Source organism: Halictus rubicundus, chromosome 6 (assembly GCF_050948215.1).
Source record: "Halictus rubicundus isolate RS-2024b chromosome 6, iyHalRubi1_principal, whole genome shotgun sequence".
Lineage (NCBI taxonomy): Eukaryota > Metazoa > Arthropoda > Insecta > Hymenoptera > Halictidae > Halictus > Halictus rubicundus.
The window spans coordinates 15,969,503-15,989,163 of record NC_135154.1 but is presented as its reverse complement, the minus strand read 5'-3'; the positions used below and the strand labels follow the sequence as shown (position 1 = coordinate 15,989,163).

Genomic DNA, 19,661 nt, shown 5'->3' with positions numbered 1-19,661 from the left:
CGAATAAGAATAATAACTATAACTATCCGAGGCTGCTGCTTGGTCATCGATTAATTATTATTAGTACTTTCTAAAGAAGGTTATTCGAATATGAGAATTAGAATTTTGTAGTATAGTGAATTAAATTTGTTTTTATACGTTGCGGATCTATATTTTGTACATTGACTGTCGATTATTGTGGTTAAATGTTTTCAATAAATTGTACAATAAAAATGTGAACAAACAATTTGGTTCAAAATCTGTACTTATAATTCCTAATTCTACATTTATAGAGTACATTATATGTAAAAGAAAACTGAAAATAATTGTTACAGCTTTCAAAATTTTTACAGCAATCAAGATTAGGATCAAAGTCTTGCATCCGTTTGAAATATAAATGACCGATAAAGAACAGATACTGTCAAATATTTTCTTGAGCCAGTTCACCACTGTTGCATTACCATAGGTGATTGTCACTTCAGTTCCCTGACAAGATCGTCTTCCTAAATGTTGGCCAAAGCTTCGAAGAGATACAGTTTCTTCTCCTCCTTCGTAAATCGTCCGGAATGAGCGTGGACCGTTTTCTTGGGACATCGGCGAGGTGAAAGTTCGGTCGCGTTGACTGGTTATTCCGGCATTCGTTAATCACAAGAACAACGGAAGAGCCCACGAATAGAATCGCAGTCCGGGGTTGATATTCCCGGGGCCAATTCTCTAATTTGCCAGCTCTCACCTCGAGACCTCGATAATTACTTAATCGATGGCAAGTAGCAGCCGAGTGCGCGTACCGGGAATTGGGCATGAAGGGTGCTTCGCCGCTTTGCCCGTGGAATCAGCAGGGACGGGCTGGAAGGGGCAGCCCCAAGGACGAGGATAGGATGGATAGTTTTCTGTAAAACATACAGCACGAGTTATTCTATTAGAATGGTTAGTACTCCTGGTGGTAGCCCGGCGTATCTGCATCTTGTAAATGACCTAAGAGGGAAGGAAGGACTCCGATGCATATTCAATGTATGTAAAGCGTAGCTGAATATTCATGTGTAGGTGAACGCAGCCTGGCAATGTGCTAAGCTGGGAGAGGGGATGCCGGAGATGCGCTAAACTAAAGGGAACCGCGAAACCATCCTAATGTTTTAACCTCCGCATCCTTCGCGCTATACTGACACCAATCCTCGCCGAGGCGGTCGAGAATTCCAAAGATTGCATTCGCCTTATCCGCCACCTGAACGACAACACAGTTATTCGACAGCCAAATTTTAATAACCTCAATCGATTTCATTAGTAACTTCAAATTTGGCTCCCAAACTTCAATAATTAGTAATTGGATTTTCGGTCCATTGAAAGGATGAAATCACGTGATGGATCTCACACTAAAATAAAACAAGTTTTAAGTTGTAATAAGATTAATCCACGGAATCTGCTTAGACATTCGCAATCTATTTATTACAACTTAAATTTTAATGATATGTGCATATCAAATTATTTTAATAGCTAATTCGACTTGGCTGTTCGCGGACGAGGAACATTTTGTTTCGTTAATGTATGAAAAGTTATTTCAGTAGTTTATGCTGTAACAGCTGATCGAATTGAATAATATAATATGTTTTACTTGCATTTTTAACGAATAAACTGTGCGCTATGAATAATACATGGACAAAGTAATTTGGATTGTAAATCGTATGCATTTGTGGTACATGCAAATATTCGAAGCATTACGAAACGTAACAACAACAATCTAAATTTCGGGTACATTACGCACGGACTATACAACGCTGCGAACAACTTTTATACTATTTCTATTCATACACAACTAGGTTCTCTTTTAATCCTATGATTTACACGTTTGTACATACTTGAAAGGCGACACTATAAATTTGAACATCATTTGTTCTAATGAATCGCAACATAGATGAATTATTAGTAGGGTGCAATTTTTACGCAGATTATGATGTTATTGATTTCTTCATAAAATTCGGAGCTCATATTTAAAAATAACATAGAAAAGGTGTTAAAGCTTCTTTATAGTTTTCTCGTGGAATGTAGAGTATAAAATATTTTGATAATTTGTCTGTCTATTGTGAAGAGAAGTAGGTTTAACACTAGGTATACGGGACCCGTCAAAATGACGGGTTCTAATATTTTTAATTTACGATTATTAAGATTGTGACGATCCATCTACCTGGAATTACTCAACAGACTTATTTCCTTAGGTATATATTATTTTAAAAATGGCTGAAAACTTGGATAGACACATTCTACTTATTTTTACAAAGTAATGTAAAATACTCACTTTTAATGCTCCGTAAACCTAGTGTTAACAAATTGACGTAAATTTAACTAAATAAATACTTATCTAAAGTAACGCAGTCGTCGCACGAAAATGCAAGTCGAACGTCTTCGCACCGAAGGCCATAATTCGATTGGCCACCGTAGAAAATTCTGGTGATTGACAGAGGGGGGGGGGGGTCGAAAATCGCCGAGCGACACTTCGGGAAGGTCCCATGTTGGCGTCCAACGGCCCGTACTGCGTACTAATGAGTATTCTGACAGTGTACAGCATTTTCCGATCGACGATCTCGGTCCTCGATACGTCGATGTCTGCCGACACGAGCCCCGATATCGGTGACTTCTCGTATTACTAATTAATTCGGTAGTGCATCAAACGCATCAGATTGAAACGGAGCTGTTCCGTGATCCCTCGCTTCCGCCGTAAATCATCTCTCGTGCCATTTGGAATTTCCGTATGCTATGGCCTACTGCAAATACCGCTGTCAGGAGAATTTCCTATTAGACGATCGATAGAACGTACCCGCGCGCGTTGAACGGTGTCAACCTTCTTCTTCCGTTTTACGACGCCGGATCGCATTAAGCCAATTTCTGCGGCGCACCCGCTTCCCAGCTCACTTTCCGCAGAAATCGTGATTCCCTTGCCGCTGCCGTTTACGGAACTAATTTCGGTGTCGGGCCGAAAATTTCATTTGGACGTGTGGAATGGCTAATGCGCGCCATGTAAATGTTGCGCCGCAGATGCCTCAACCCAGTCGGATTAAATAATATTTACCAATGCTAGCCGGTTTGCCGAAACATCTGTCTCTTCAATAATTTTCCGGTTTCCATTCAAAAACGTATAGCGTGGAACACAAACGAATAGAATATGATAATAGAAATTTCTTACTTGAAGGTTCTAAACATTTTATGAAAATAGTAGAAACCATGCAGAATTTGTCTAATACCATCTAATACTCGGTACAAAATTGTAGTACGGCTCGATAACTAAAATTCTCTGAATACGAACTTCCACTGTCACTGCAAGTAGCAGCAGCGAGATATGGTCAGACGTGTTTCAATACGTAGTACCACAGGCGAGGCATAGCAGTAGATCAATCATCAGATCACGTTTCGCGTTACGCGAATTGATATATCGATGCTGCTGAACATTCATACTTATCTAAATTTCCATATTTATAAACTGGAAATTTATCTGAGAACTTGCGAGCCTGAAACTGTCGAATAAATTCATGGTTAAACTCCACCTTGGCAAACAGGACATTTTTCACTGTTTCTTATGTAATCCTGTAGATTTTGAAAGTGCCAAAAATCCAAGTTTTAATGTAAGGAATTCTCGACGAGCGGCGCCGCGAGGAGGTTGGTCATTTGAACTTTTGAACCAGTGAATTCCTAACATTAGATCTTGGACTTTTGGTATTTGTTCGTCAAGATCTACAGGATTACATGAAAAAAGATTCAAAATGTTTGGGTTGCCAAGGTGAAGTTCCGTCAAATTCCTAAGTTTCTTTGCTGTATTATAGTAAAATAGTAGCTATACTGACATGACAGTCTCTGTTTTGAATGTCTTCCTCTACGAATAAATCTGAACTTCAAAACAAATGCATTCTTGTAGAATAAAGGAGAATGGATAATTTGAAGGTAGAAATGGTTGGTAATTGTAGTGGGTCGGCGCGTAGCTTCTAGCGCTGACAAATCCTAATATCGTGGAACACGATGATTGCAGATACGCCTGTCTGCAAGGAAGGCAGAAGCGAGGTGGTGGTCGGCGCCCTGAAGCAGGAAACCGTATCGTTAGTCTGTTCCGTGGAGAGTCATCCAGCACCGTTGACTTTCCACTGGACATTCAATAATTCCGGAGAGCTGGTGGAGGTTCCTCATTCTCGTTACTCTCACGTGCCAGCGCCCGGGACACCGGCCGTTGCCGAAAGCCTGAAAGAGTACCAACAATTCCACGGATCCAAGCTAAACTATACGCCCGCAACGGAAATGGACTACGGCACGGTGGCGTGCTGGGCGAGCAACCAGGTTGGCAAGCAACGAGCACCATGCCTGTTTCAGGTAAATGCGCTACTCTTAATTCACATGAGCGTCAGCGTGACCGCTGTCTTCGCGTACGACTTTCAGCATTTTCGCGCGCGTCAGTCTATACAATTATTTCGGCGACACCGTACTCGGATTTCTATATTTCGCTCGTTTTCAAATCTTCCCTTGATATTACAGAAAGTGTCCCGAACTTGTTAGAAACATTCTGCATTCGGAAGTTTTAACGCGTGCATTTAAACAATTTTATTTAGCTACGTTTAGAGTTTCATGAAGTAGAAAAGTTGCTCTTCGCGGTTTTTATGAACATTGTAGAAAATATAATTTTTTAGACATAAGGGCTTATGTATGCATGTAATGCTTGAATTTATTTTTACTCGAAATATTAATTGATAACACAAATATTAGTTGCTATTTTTTTAGACATAAAGGCTTATATATGCATGTAATGCTTGAATTTATTTTTACTCGAAATATTAATTGATAACACAAATATTAGTTGCTATTACATTTCAGTCCGATAGCGAATGTAAACAAGATAAATCGCAACGGTAATTTTCAACGAGGAATATGCATGAGTAAATGTTTCAATCAGTAATATTGATGGAAAGCTTGTGCAACATTTGCAGCAATAGGAGATTAATATATGTTAGATAATACATATCACGCGTATTGAATGATCTGCTTTATTCGATGTTCAGGTACACGTGCTCGTCAAAATTATAAACAAATATTAAGAAGTGTGTGTATTTGTTACAAATAGAGTTATCCAATAATAACGAAATACTGTTCAAATTAATTGTATTTGGTTTATCGCAATCCGGAACAATTCGTTATATGAATTTTTTAGTAACCTCCACCGAAATACTCGTTTCGTTTGTTTGTTAAATACCGTCGGAACATTATTATTCTAACGTGTTGTTTCATCATTGTTAAAAAGAGTTGTTATCTGCTTTCACTTAAGTGCTATACTTCATCAGGGCACAGCTATAAAATGAACCTCGGGGGACGCTACTTTTAATAATGACGAAAGTTCCCTTTATTAGCATCTTGCGATTTTCATCCTATATTTCGGTCCACGTATTTACCTTTCCATTTTCCGCACGTAACTTTTATTACAGCGAAAATGTAAAAACACAACTCTGAGTTCTCGAGTGACAAGCACGTTCCGAGCATCAACACGATTTCACCATTTACACCGCGATGCCCGGTGTGCTCGTGTCAGTGTGACCAACTTGAGTGATATTTTCTGAACGAACGAACCCAGGGAAATAAAACTTGATATGCGACTTCAGCTCTCGTAACTGGCGGGTGATAACGACGGTATCGTTTGTAGGGAAATAGCTAGAAAACGAAATTACAGTATAAACACAGAAATCCAACAGGTTTAGTGTGTGCGATAAAATTCATTTGATAACACATTTGAATCTTCTGTCGACCACGAACACCAGCTTATTCAGTTTTAATCATAAACTCTCAATTTTCAACGGTTGTAGTTGATTGAATTTTGAAATTCTATACATTCTAAAATTGTTTTCACATGACGGAGTTTACAAAAAATGTTTAACTCCTAGATCGTATACAATTGGTATCTATGGTTTTATATCATAATTTACATATTGCAATCGTATTCGATCTGATTCCAGCCCCAAAGCAAACTAACTTATTAACGTTAAGTAGTAGTAGTAGTTCTGTATGATACGATCTCGCATTTATGCTAATAAGTGTTTCAGTAATGACACGTATCAGCCTCAATCAATCCCATGAATCAAGCTTCATCAATTAATTCAGTCAACACAATACTGCGTGATAGGTACATTGATGTATTCAATCTAAGCGCAGTTACATCTAGCATCAACCGTGCGCGTGCAGTAATGTATACGATTAAGTATGCGATTACTTACAACTGCTCAAATTATACTGACACGATATCGTACACTTACAATTGGTAGTGTGTGCGAATCAACACAATATTTTCAATAAATTTCAAATCTGTAATCACTGAACGTTAGTACTCATTTTGTACCGTAACTGTTTTCGTGAATAATGAAAATTTATATCATAAAAAAATGATGCTATACAGCACAGTATACTGATTAATTTTAATTCCGTCATTTTCTAACCATGTTGTCAAATAGAAATAGTTGCATTTACAAATGAAGCTAATCTTGCATTGAAATTTATATCATAAAAAAATGATGCTATACAGCACAGTATACTGATTAATTTTAATTCCGTCATTTTCTAACCATGTGTCAGATAGAAATAGTTGCATTTACAAATGAAGCTAATCTTGCATTACTGTAATTACGAATATTCTCGTTGTTAAGCTGACGGATACCACGGATTACTGAACAGATTACACAACGTACTTCGCAAATACGAGCTCTGATGGTGTTTTCATACTAATGAAATCATAATGCAGCAAAATTGCTAAAAATCTGAAGGAATGTATACCCGTTATTTTGATAATGTGAAATACTCGCGTTTAGAGCTCCGCGAACCGGTTAATATTTTGGAGCAACCCGCGTGATTCGCCGAGCTCGCAACGACAGTAATAAAGAAATGGACGCAGTGCCGTGTTACGTATGGAGACGTTCTCCACGTTCATTTCGATTGGAAGTTCTATTCTCTTTTCTGAGAACGAAAAGCGCCCCAACAGGCCCCTTTTATTAATGGAAGATACTGTATGCCTACTTTATAAGAAAATCTTTAGACACTCCCTTCTGGCATCCGTTAATTAAGATTCGGATCAGAAATAGCCCGGATAACCTTCATTAACCCCTTTTAACGAAAACCTAACTGAGGCCTGCTTTTCATTAGAAGTGACAAAAATGTGATTGTGACCCTACGTGACATTAAATCTTAAACAGAGTATCGTTTTCATTTTCAAGGTATATAAACCCGTCCATTTTCATCATCTTTGGTTCAGTAGAGGTTCAGAAGTGGATAAGAGTCAATTCTAGTGGGATCGTGTTAAAATCCCTTTCGTTAGTTCGGTATATATTCTATTTGGCATTCAATAATTGCCCTCTGACCCCGCATTGCCAGTGCGTCAAAACCGTGCATCATAGGTAACAATTTCTCTAATTGTACACCCACTAAATTCACCCGCGACACAAACAACAACACTTCTAATTATTTCAATTCAGAATATATTTGTCTTGTTTGTCAACTCGCGTAATCCACAACCCTTAATTATTGCCTAATATCCTAATCCAATAATCGAACGTTCCCACACGATACAATCTTACCGCTCGGATTGTATCAATTAAATTATATGCAGGGTGAGTCACCTAACGTTTGCACCTCAAATATCTTTGTTGTTTCTAAAGATACGTAAAATATGGTACAATGGGGCTGACACGATGCCATACAAAAATTTTGTTTTCATGTCATTTTTTTAGAGATATCAAGGTCACCTTGACTTTTTTAAAATGGAACCACCATTTTTTAAACACCTACAATGATAGCCCCTTTCATTAGGAATGCAGTGACTATATTATTCCAAGGTCATTCAAGGTCAAGGACAGAAAAAACGTATGAAACTAAAATATGGAAGCAGATGTTACGTCCCAGGTAGGACGGATTATGATTTTTATGAGATAGGACGCAATTTTGAACCTACCTGCATTCACCGGCTACGGTTCGGGAAATTAAAGATTGTTTAAATAACTTGTATTCTTATTTTCCAAAACAAACAAAATTATTGATTTATTCAAAATTAGGTGCTGAATCAGAAGTTTTAAACATGATTTGACAAATAGAGATTATGTGTAGTTAACGCATAAACTAGATAGCTTACAAATATTTCGTTCAATAATAATAATGTTAATTTACCGAGTTGTTGGGTTCGCTTCGCTAAGTGGACACCGCAAGTCCACAAGTCGCAGGTTCCGCAAATTGCAGTTGCCGCAGATCGGAAATACCGCTAATCGCGGTTGCTGCAGGTCGCAGGTCGCAGGTTGCAGGTTCCGCCAATTCCAATTATCGCACTCACTGAACTTTGTTAAAACCTTCACTAACAGTCCCAGAATCCTTTTGTGAACTTTATTGAGAAAGCACTCTATGATGATGGTTACACCTTTTGATTGATAATGAATCATCTTTCTTATGTTGGTTCCCTTTTATAGGATGGACAGTCCTTTGTTTCAATAGGATATTGATTTGATCTTTTATCTAATGCGCGTCATTCTTACCATGGGATTAGTGTGCCTTCTTGGAACTTTGTGCAACTAGACACACTTTCTGTTTATTTTTCGGGGTGACATCGATCTTTGCTGCGTCTCTCGCAGGAGGATAATTGGAATTGTTTTGTTCGCTATCTAATTTTCTAGAAATTTTAACGCCTATCCTAATCCTATTTATTTCCTTCTCCTTGCGTGACATTATTGGGTTTCAACAATAGTTCATAATAATTCTTTGTCTCAAGTTTTATTCGTTTGATTTTTAAGCGGTCGAATCACCGGACATGACACCGTCTTACTTCCTAGAATCTTAAGGCTTATCTTAATCTTATTTATTCTTCTCTCCTCGCGTGGCATAATTTTTATTTGAAGTTTTATTTGTCTTATTCATGAGCGATCGAACCACCGGACGTGACACAGAATACCTGTATTTTATAAATGTATAATTGGGCCATGATTGAATCTTCGTGAATCTTCGTCCTTACGAGGCTTACTAATCTTGAATTCAAATCAACAAAGATTTGAAAATTGAAAACCATTTGAAACCGTATTCCAGGGGTTGATAACCCCCTCGCCGGCCTCTCGCGTTGCTCGCAGCCCTGGCTCGTAACAGCCGATAGGATGTTTGACCGTAAACGCTCGATTCCGCAGGTGATAGCTGCCGGCCGGCCATACGCTCTGCACAACTGCAGCGTGACGGAATTGTCGGCGCCCCTGGACGCGGAGGAGCTCGGCGGGAAATCGGGCACCGGGCTGCTGGTTCGTTGCCTGGAAGGTTACGACGGTGGTCTTCCGATTTTCAGCTACCAACTGGAAGTGGTCGCCGACGAGGACGGCGGTCCGATACTGCTGAACAAAACCGTGCCGGCCGCCCCGAACGGGCCGACGTTCGAAGTCGCTGGCCTAACCACGGGAAGAAGCTATCGACTTTTTCTCTACGCGATTAACGCGAAGGGGAGGAGCGAGCCTGCCATTCTCGAGCCGGTGACCCTGAAAGGCGTCGCCATGTACACGACCGGTGAGTGCATTGACTTTCTAATGTGAGCGGCGTTCGACCGGCGCGTTTGACGGATGCCTGATAGGCTTCTCGATAAGAGACGCGCAGTCATTAGATGGATTTCCGTGGATATTTCCGACGTGTCTAACCCTGCCGCGCCGTTGCCTCGGCGTTGGGATTGTCACTCGCGTGACGAGCGTATTTGCAAAGCCGAAATCCGCTGAGGATAACATCCCCGGGTTCGACGATCCGCGTATTTCGGACTTGTGCTGTCTGCAAGAAGGTGCATTCCGTGACAATGCTAGACTCGATCTGTTATTGATCGCTTGTGCCGCGTGTCTGTTGAAATTAATATTCGCTAACAGCTGAGGAAGATGGTCGCTTTCAACTGATATCAAATGTGACTTTCCGAAGTTGTAATAACTGCTTTCGACTTTCTTACACTCTACAAACACACCCCAACGCATCCCAATCAAATACAGTCTTTTCTCGATTAATGTCGCAAATACTTGGCTGATAAAAGTCGCAGAACTATCCCCAGTATCGCCTAGAGGATCGAGAGGTCTCAGACGCCGAAGAGTGTAAAGAATGCGTTGTTGACGTATATCGGGAAAAGGCTGTGCAGAGAGTATATTGATTGAAAAATTGATTTTCACCATCACGGTGTTAATTAATACATTCTGCACTGACAACTATGGCGGAGGTATTCTTGCTGATTCACGAGGATACTATTATAGAAGACAGCCATCCGAACGCGATACTTTGCCTTTGAGATTCCGTTGCTTCGACTGGGCGCAAAGTTATTTATATTATCAAGTTTCTTGGAGGTGTCATGAAGTTTTCTCGTTACCGACGATGATTGTTTTCGTATTATCTCGAAGGCGGAACAGCAAAAAAAGCGCCCGGGAAAACTGGGACGCCTCCGAGAGAACGAAACTTCTTGCCATTGACAAAAACAGTAGAAAAGGGAAGAAGATGTCTCTCTCTCTCTCTCTCTCTCTCTCTCTCTTTCTCTCTCCCAGGCTATGATACCCGTTCCTCGATCGCAAAGTCCTCTGTCCGATTAAGGAAGCAGATACTGATTGAGATGAGCAATAAATTGGAAGATATAATTGGGGGGAGGAATCCAGGTCTCCATATTGAATATCGGACCTATCGGATGGATACTCTTCTCTGATCATTATTCTTCGTTAAAGGCTATGTTGATGAATGTTATCGGGATTCTTTGTTCGTCCGGCCTGCATACAGTCGCTGCTAGCCCAGTTTCAATACCAGCGAAAACCGTTCATTCATTCGTCTGTTATTCAAATATTCTATTATATACGTACGATCTGATACTCGAACAGAATACGCTCCCCGTTTCTTTATCGTTAGTTTCATTTTCGAATATTCAGCTGAAATCGTTCATGCTAATTCCGCGGGAATTAAATCGTGTATTAAGCAGCTCCGATTTGAACCGTATTTCTTCTCGCGGAATAGAATGTGCGATACATTTCCACATCGATTATGTAGACGCCATTGTTCTTGATCGTTCTGTACGATTCTCGCTGTTTCGTGACAAATGACCTCCCCTGAAATAAATTGAATAAATTCGATTTGCAGACACGAAGACTTATTCTAGAACTCGGAAACGTAAACACTCTAGAACCTAATTTAAGTATGAACAAAAATAAGAAAGAGCGCCATATGTTCCAAAAAAGTGTTCATACTTCGAGTAAAATTCGGTTGACTTAATTTTGTTGATTTTCAAGTGGTCACATTTGAACAAAGTACAACGTTCATACAGTCCGTAGAACGTGACAGTCGAGGATCTCATCGATGGATAATTATCAGGCATAGACACGATTAACACCAGTCTCGTTTAGTTCGAAGTCTCGTTTGAGCCAAAGGATGGACTGCAACGTCGTCGATGCTCGTTTAAAATTTTACGTTCGCGTCGGCGCGGCGGCGGCGGGGAGCTGTTTAATTCGAAATCCATCACGCAGCGCAATCAGAAAAATAATAAACAACAGCAGCCGGAGCTGCACGCCGTGAAACGGAGCGGCGTCGTTAATAGTCCGCGCGACAGGTTGGCGCGAACTTAATTATCAAGCGAAAACAAAAAAGCGTCGCCCGACAGTTACAGAAATCAAATGCGAAACAAAGTGAACGGGGCTCTCTCGCTCGGTATAAATTCGCGGGTTTCATTTCCACGGGAAATACGTTCGTAAGAGAGAGAGAGAGAGAGAGAGAGAGAGAGAGAGAGAGAGAGAGAAAAGAGCACACAACAGCGAGGCTCTCCCCTAACAACCGGGCGACACAATGGCGAAGCGGTGGCTTTTGAAAAATGATATGGCTGCCAGAAAAACGCTGAACCCGGGCTTTTGACGGTCAATTAACGCGCGCGCGTGCCTCGCGGCAACTTCGACCACGCCTATTATGCCTGTGATAGGTGACACAAGGACAGTGGATATGATTGCAATTGCGCAAATAGTCCGTGCGGACGCGTCAGTACTGCAATTAGTCGGTTAACCGACCCCCGAACCCATCCCGTCACCGAACCCCCCGCCCAACCCCTCACCCCCCCCCTCCCCGTAACCCCATAAGGGAACTTGGATGTGGTCGGAGCTGTTGCAAGCCCGTGCACACCATCACCGAAGGAGAGAGAGGCCATGGGGGTCCGGAAACTGGCGGCGGCTCGGCTTGTAATGCTGAACGCAGCGCTACGCAACCACAGGTATCGAACTCTGCGGACCTTGCAATTAACAAAACAGATTACACTCAATCAACGAACACCTATATCTCTCCTCTCTGTCCGTGTGCCGCGACTGTTTCACTAGCTTTCAATACCCTTCCACGACTACCTAATCCGCGGCCACCCTCTCACGCCTCGTACAAGCACCGCACCTAACAGTCGGCTATGTTAAGTACCAACACCTGCGGATCAAACGTCCATTCATACGTGGCCATGGGTTATTTCGGACCTAGTTTCTGGCCGCGGGAGTAAACCCGACTAGCAAACGCCTTTAGTGATTCTGACAATATTGGCACGCAAGGATTCCACTCGCGGCTGGAAGAATTCGATGTGCTCGAAGCGCGTAAACCGGAAATCAGGTTTGAACTACAAACTAACCCCTGCACGGACCAAATACATTTTCTAAATGACTCAGAACTGAATCAATCATTTTTCCCGCGGAACTGGGAATTATTTTCCTCGTGGAATTATTCGGAAAAATAATTTCTGACGGCCGAAGGTCTTAACAACGAGAGGCATACCCGAGCCGTGTTACGTTTACCGAGCTTCGTGGCGATAGTAGGGATAATACCGCGACGTTTATCATCCAGGCCGTGGCGACATATATAAAGAAATCACTGTATACCATAACATTAATATCATTTCAACGGTTTAACCATTACAAAATTTCCCTTGTACCATGGTCCGTACAAAGATGTACAGCGAAGCTACGCAAACATCGAGATCGAACAGCAGAAGAAAAAAAAAAGAAACAGATTATCCAGCTCCTAACGAGATTCTGTACAAACACACAGAATTTTAAATAAATCGTAGGTTCCCGTAAGTTCCAGTGTTAGCGGTGCCGAAGCAAATACTCAAAGCGGGAACGGCTTTCCAATATATTCGATATCGCCGAGCCTTGTTTACCATCTATTATTTCGCGTTCGTTGAAGCAGGCGAGCCAACAGCGAGTCCGTGAAATCCGCAGAACCCGGTGGAGCACGTTCCGAGACGTCGAACTTCCGAAGTATCCGGGTTAGTATTTGCGAGAGCTTGGGGTTCTTTCGGTTGCTGCGGGGAGCGGATCCGTGATCAGCCTTGGCCAAACGGCTCCGATGACATAATGGAAGTCATTGGCAACACACGGTCGCGGGTCAACAGAGGGGTTAATTCGGTTTGCCAGACGATTCCCGTGGGCCGATCAACCGTCTCCGGAGGTCCCCGGCTTTTTCGCTTCCGTCGCGTCGTCTCGGGTCCGGGTCCTTCTTATCTAATTCCGGCACGTCTGACATGGCGCAACAAGGCACCGGCTCTGATCCGAGCGGGGGCGGCCAGCCGCAAATATTGATTTGAAGACCGTAAGCTCGCAGCGGTGATTTGCCCGAATGACAGCCCGGTCTGCGGATCGTCGGAACCAATTTGCGGCCTCTTTGCTTTGTCCGCGTTTGATGGAACACCATCGAGGTCAGCCCGCGCCGAGAAAGACGCGCCCGGGGCCAGGAGGGGCACCTTTGTGCCCGGGACCTTCTTCGACGGTGCGACAGAACGATCGATGCGCCTCTATTCCTCGCCACCGGGCACTTGGCGTTTTCGCCGGGGCTTTTATCCGACACGCGTTACAAAAGTCGGTTTCGTCGCGCTCGCGCTGATCTAAAAGCCGCTAATTCTTTGAGATTCGCCCGTGGAAATACATTCGCGACGGGCTTCCTTTCGATTACAGAAGGATCAAACGGATGAACGACGACCCGCTTTCACGGCAGAAAACTCGACACCGAGCCACCGGTTTTCCACGGAACCTCGCGCTCCCTGCTTTTCTCGAATTGTCGGCTAATGAGGAATATTGTGCGGACGAGAATACCGTGGAGATCGGAATTTCGAAACCTAATGGTAAATAGGGATTTGAATGGAAGAAATCAATTTTATTCGAGGTTCGTGGCGATCCATTCCTGCCTTTGCTGTTGGATTCAATTGTCCTGTATAGATAGCAGAGGAAGAAATTCAGGGATATTGTATTTCTATGTTTTCACTGGAGATTATATTTTTTTAACACTCAACCTACCAACCACCATGGAGAAGATTGAATTCACTTAAACTTCGTGCGATTTTCATTATAATATATGCTTATAACCCGACGTAAACAACGCGCAATCTTTGCTGAAACACGTAAGTTTTAAGCTTCCACATTTCATCCGCTTCAAGGTCATTTCAAGGTCAAAAAGGTGGTATCCACTACATTCAGTTTTTTATTGTTTATCATGCTATCGTAAACAAAATATACTATTCCATTTAAAAAAACATCGGTGACCTTGAAATTTCATTAGAAAGCACGACATAAAAATTTTTTTCATCACCATTAAAATGGCCCCCTGCGATAGTGTCACTTTGTCCTCTGAAGTTTTCTGACAGGACTGTAAATACGAAAGATATTTAGGTGTTCCCATTTACGTGGGACACCCTGTATAAATAAGTCAAGTCAGCAATTTCCTACGAAAACATTTTGACTGTGGTAGGTTTAATGTTAAATTTTTTTTAAAGGTGCATCAACCGTTCAGGGTCGTTAGCCTTCAGAATCAGACTCGTGGTGTTATAAAATTCTATTTTGCTTTTGTCGACACATGGTCATTGGAAAATACATAGACACAGAATAAATATATGCTTCTTTAAAAAAATTATGAACGACAAGCCAGCTCGAATCCCTGTAACCGTGAAACATCGCAAGTGGTTAAAGGGCGTGGAAATACCGTTATCCGGCACTGTATATTTCTAAAGTAAGCGTTTCTCTTCGTTAAAGTTTCAAAGGCGTAACTTAAAACGCTGACTTCCGGGGCCCAGAAAAACGACTTCCTAAGTCGAGGAGAAGAGTATGCTACTCTCTATCGTACAACCCGCGGCACGAACGTAAACTGACCATAAACTGCGCTGTTTATCCACGAAATATTTCTAATAAACGATAAAAGAAGTTCGACGCACCGAGCCGTAAGAAAAGGGGTTAACGAAGGCGCAAGTTCCTAACACACTGGAACAGTATTCTACGTATACAGCAGCGTCCCGAGAAACAATGTCTCACTTCGAATACTGCTCGCGCCCGCGTAATAATCTCATTCGACGCCATTAAAGTCTCTGGTCGGCGAGTTACCCCCCCCCCCCCCCGAACACGTCGACATCCCGGCGCTTAGGGAATCGAGTCGCGAAAGACAGTGTCCTCCCCGGCGAAAGTAATTCCAGCGAGGGGTAAAAACAAATGGCAGAACGCGTCGGTGTCGGCCGGCGCGGGGACACACAACGATGGTACCGTCGCGAACGTCGCGATTCGAGGCAAAGGCGCAAAACGACCTGGGACGTGTTCAGAAAAGCGGAGATCCGAAACGGGTCGGGGTTCTTCTTTGGTCGGAGGAGCGGGAACGGGAGCTCGAGCAACGGCGGTGTCTGAATACGCGGGAAGAAGACGGGTTCTCCCGGGCATCGGCGAGAACTTCCTTCTGTCGGGATAGACGGGAAGAAAAACGGTAACTCGACACGGCGTAACGCGACGGTGCAAGAAAATGAACGCGGAGAATGAAAGCAGCGGGCCGCCTACGGTGGAGCCGGAGAGCGCGAAGAGAATTACAGTCACTCCGCCTTTCCATTTCGCGGCGGTGGCCGTTGAATGATCACCGGCTAATCCATTAGGAAAATTAAGCACGGGCCAACGTTCCTTCTATCTCTCTCTCTCTCTCTCTCTCTCCATCTCTTTCCCTCCCCTCTCCTCCTCGATCCTCCGGTGTCCTCCGCGGCTCTATCCTCTTTGTCAGACCCGGCCGCGAATCGCGAAATAAGAAATAAGACTGGTTTCGCCCTTCTTCTACGCACGCACCCCGACAACCGAGGCCTGACGAGGAAAAGAAACCCAGTTCGGGGAGGGTCGACGGAAAAACTGCGACCGAGGGGGAAAACGGAGATAAGATATTTGAGATGAGGGAACGAAAACGAGGTGATAAATAGTTATTCTCCCTCTTCTTCTTCTTCTTCTTGTTCTTCTGTTCTTTATCTTTTCCCCCCGTCTTCTTCTTTTTCTTCTTCTTTTCGCAGCTTCTTTCTACCCGAGAAGGATTTCTGCGGAAATTCTGCGAAGACTGTGTTATGGGTTATCCATTTGTCGAGGATCTAATTTTTGCAAACAGGCCTTTGCCTGACGTCTTGTGGTCGGTTAGGAAAAATTAATTTGTCGTATTGTCTAACCGTGTACTAAAGTTTGAGGAAACACGGATTATACTGATAAGACTGCGGATCTTTATGCATTTATTGCATCTGGAAATTTTCAAAAAATGCTGGAATATCAAATCCAATAGATTTTAAGACGATTTTACTTACAGATTTAAAGATTTTGCCACTTTCGAATTTTGAAAGCACTTTCTTAAAATTTGCTTACAAAAATTGAAAGTTGCATAAACATCCACGGTCTACTGATAATAACTAGACTGCGGATTTTATACATCTGTAGCAAAAATGGGTGAGCGAAAACACTGCAAACACATTAGGTGAATTTAAGAATGCAGTTACATTATTTTCAATTGGTTACAATTATTCAGATGCAATGCGTTTTGGTGTTACAATCGACTTTTTGAAATATTATATTCTTCACAAAAACCGTCTAATAAATAATCTTTTAACTGTAAAGTTAAAGTTATAATTTTTCAACGATTTTCTGTGCTTTTCATTTGGCGCAGTTAATCGACTTGGAAAATTTGAGGCTGCATGTATTGACGCAAGAAGCATAAAAAGTATTTGTACAAATATTTGTACATGAAATTTAACGAAACGTTTATACAATTCCGTATAATTTAATACTAAATGTTCATAAAACAAACAGTCATAAAGCCCCTCAATATGATTTTAATTAATTTATGAAATACGCTAAAATAAATTGAAAAGGAATTACATTATCTTTTTATAAAAGTATGAAGAACCCATTGGAATACGGTTACACGCATTTATTATATTGGGGAAACAATTACTCACAAAATATGGAAATTTATAAATTCGTATAATAATTGTTGGTGATGTGGAAACATCTTGCATGTTTTTCATCACGTTCGTTTATCGTCATAAATGATCCGATTCGTCGTTCCCATGAATTTGATTCCAAACGACCGTCTGTCAGGAATGGATTCAAACTTTTTAACAATGTAATTTCTGCTATCGCACGGAGGAAAAAAAATGTGTCAGACATAGTTTAAATTTTTTTAAGAAAGGACTTCAACTTCGTCGCAGCTTATTTTCAGTCTCGTGCAACTTTAAATCGTTTAAAAATTTAAAAAAAGTTAGTTACCCGGAAACTTGTTTTTCTGCCATCCAATTCAATTTCGTGGGAGTTCTAAATTACGCGGACGCGAGAAGTTCAAAAAGTTGTCGCCGGCGAACGCGTTTAGGTGAGAGGGAAATTTGCCCGTATGTTAAGCATATTTTAATTTTTCATTTACGGTGAAGAATTTTTACTCCCGTGATACATTATACTGGATGCATTCGCGAGAAAAAAAAATATATACATAGAAATTTCTAGACAGTCTTTTTCATTCGCTCCATCTCAATTACGTCCGCGAGGTGTAGTTATTAAATTTCGTGAACTTTTCTTCTCAGCTTTGCAAAAAGCTACTGCTGCGTCAATTCTCGCAAAGTAAATTATGCATAAGACAATTTATTATGTTTATTATTATTTTGATAATTGGCTTTCAACATTTATAATTAATATTAGTAGTTGATTGCATGTCTATATTAGAAATATACCGCATTTATATACTTCAAAATTTATTAAAATATTCTATGCATTGATTACAGTCTATGTAATCTAATAATTCGATGTAACAAAAATTGAATTCAATTTTCATAGGAATTGCTTACTGAATAGCATGCCTATCAACAAATACATGACGTTGTATTTTTCTGAAAAAAAGATAAAGATACATGCATGCAATGTGAGTTGCACATGCCAATATGAGATAGAAACGCTTTTTTTCGTTTGTTCAAGCTTTATTAGAATATCCACGTAAAGGTAACCTCAATATAAAACTGCATGTGATGGAAGTACATTAAATAATGCACATCAATGCATTATGTGCTTCGACAATTATTGATGCCTTTATTAAACATATTGAATCAGGTTCAATAGTATTGTTTATATTCTCCATTCATAATGCTTTCGAAGACAAAATAAAATTCAGAACAATATTTCTTGCAGCCATAGGTGCAATACAGCATAATTTTGTTCATTTTTGTTTCCGATTAGTTTCGATTTACGTTTAATTCTCTCAAATTCCCTCATCATTGCCTCTTCGACGAGGTTCTTAAAATATCGTCGGTTTTTAACCATGACGAGATTATTTCCTAGTACTAATTTACGAATGGCTCGACTTGGTAAAATTGAAAATTGATCAAGAACGAAAATAACGTAATATTAAATTAATTCTGGCTCACTCGTTGACATTACTTTGCCATCGACCCAGTACCCTTTACGAAGAATACACTAGGAACGAATAATTAATACGTCTACAGTCGGGCGAACTCGAGTAAATTATTTTAAGGGTGGGTCAGCAGGACCGAGCCTGGGAAGCGAATATGTTCAATAAAGAGTGAAGGATAAACGGGCAAGGTGGGGACAGAGTACACGGGCAAAGAGAGAAGGGTAAACGAGTCGAAAATAAAGGGAACATGGCCGAGGTAGAAGGGCGCACGACAAGGGAGCGAAGGCCGACTGTCCTGCTAAAGAGTCTCCTCGAGTTTGCTCATCCAAATAATAAACGATAGTTACAAAGAACAAGTTAAACGCGATACATCTTTTTCCAAGAATCCTCCTAAAAATGAAACAGCCTCCAGTCGCTGAAGAACTAGTCGCGGAGAAGTAAAAGAAGAAAGTAAGAAGGAGACAATGGTGTGTGTGTGTGTGCGGGCGTATACCTGTGGGGCTTGTCTCCCTCCTTGACTTGCCAGGATATCGACTTCGGCCGCAAACTTCTCGACAAGTTTCGACGTTCCGTTAGATCGACGTCACGATCGTATGCAGGATGGTCGGTTGTTTGGTTCGAAGCTGGCACGCGGATGGTTTTAGAATGCAATTCTTCCGAAATTGGTTTCGGGTTTCCGCGAGATTGCTTCGATTTAGGACGAATTGTCTCGACCGCCTTAAAGGCTGGCCCCGCTCGTAACCTCGCGCTTCCTGCCGAACCTCGAACACAGAAAAGTTCTCGGCGAGAGCTCAACGACTCCGGATCCCCGTGCAAGGACCGGCAGAGGATCCTTTGGCAGGAGCATCGTGTTGTTTTCCCATCTTCTTAGCCGGATCGATTTCTATCTCCGTGAAAGATGGACGAGAAGCGAAAAGGGAAGAAGCGAGCCGCCCGATTAAACGGATACGGACAGCGATCGACAACGCTGCGACAGAACCGCGATGGCGAATAAACACACTGCCACGTATAAAACTGCA

At 41.7% G+C, this 19,661-nt stretch overlaps 1 protein-coding gene across 1 annotated transcript in view; it reads left to right on the top strand.

Annotated features, from left to right (window-relative positions):
- Positions 1-19,661, top strand: part of LOC143354753 (neural cell adhesion molecule 1) — a 198,894-nt gene that overhangs the window by 161,020 nt on the left and 18,213 nt on the right. Inside the window, exons 8-9 of the mRNA XM_076789046.1 lie at positions 3,992-4,326; positions 9,147-9,513. Coding sequence (XP_076645161.1) covers positions 3,992-4,326; positions 9,147-9,513 — 702 coding nt within the window. The remainder of the gene's footprint in view (positions 1-3,991; positions 4,327-9,146; positions 9,514-19,661) is intronic.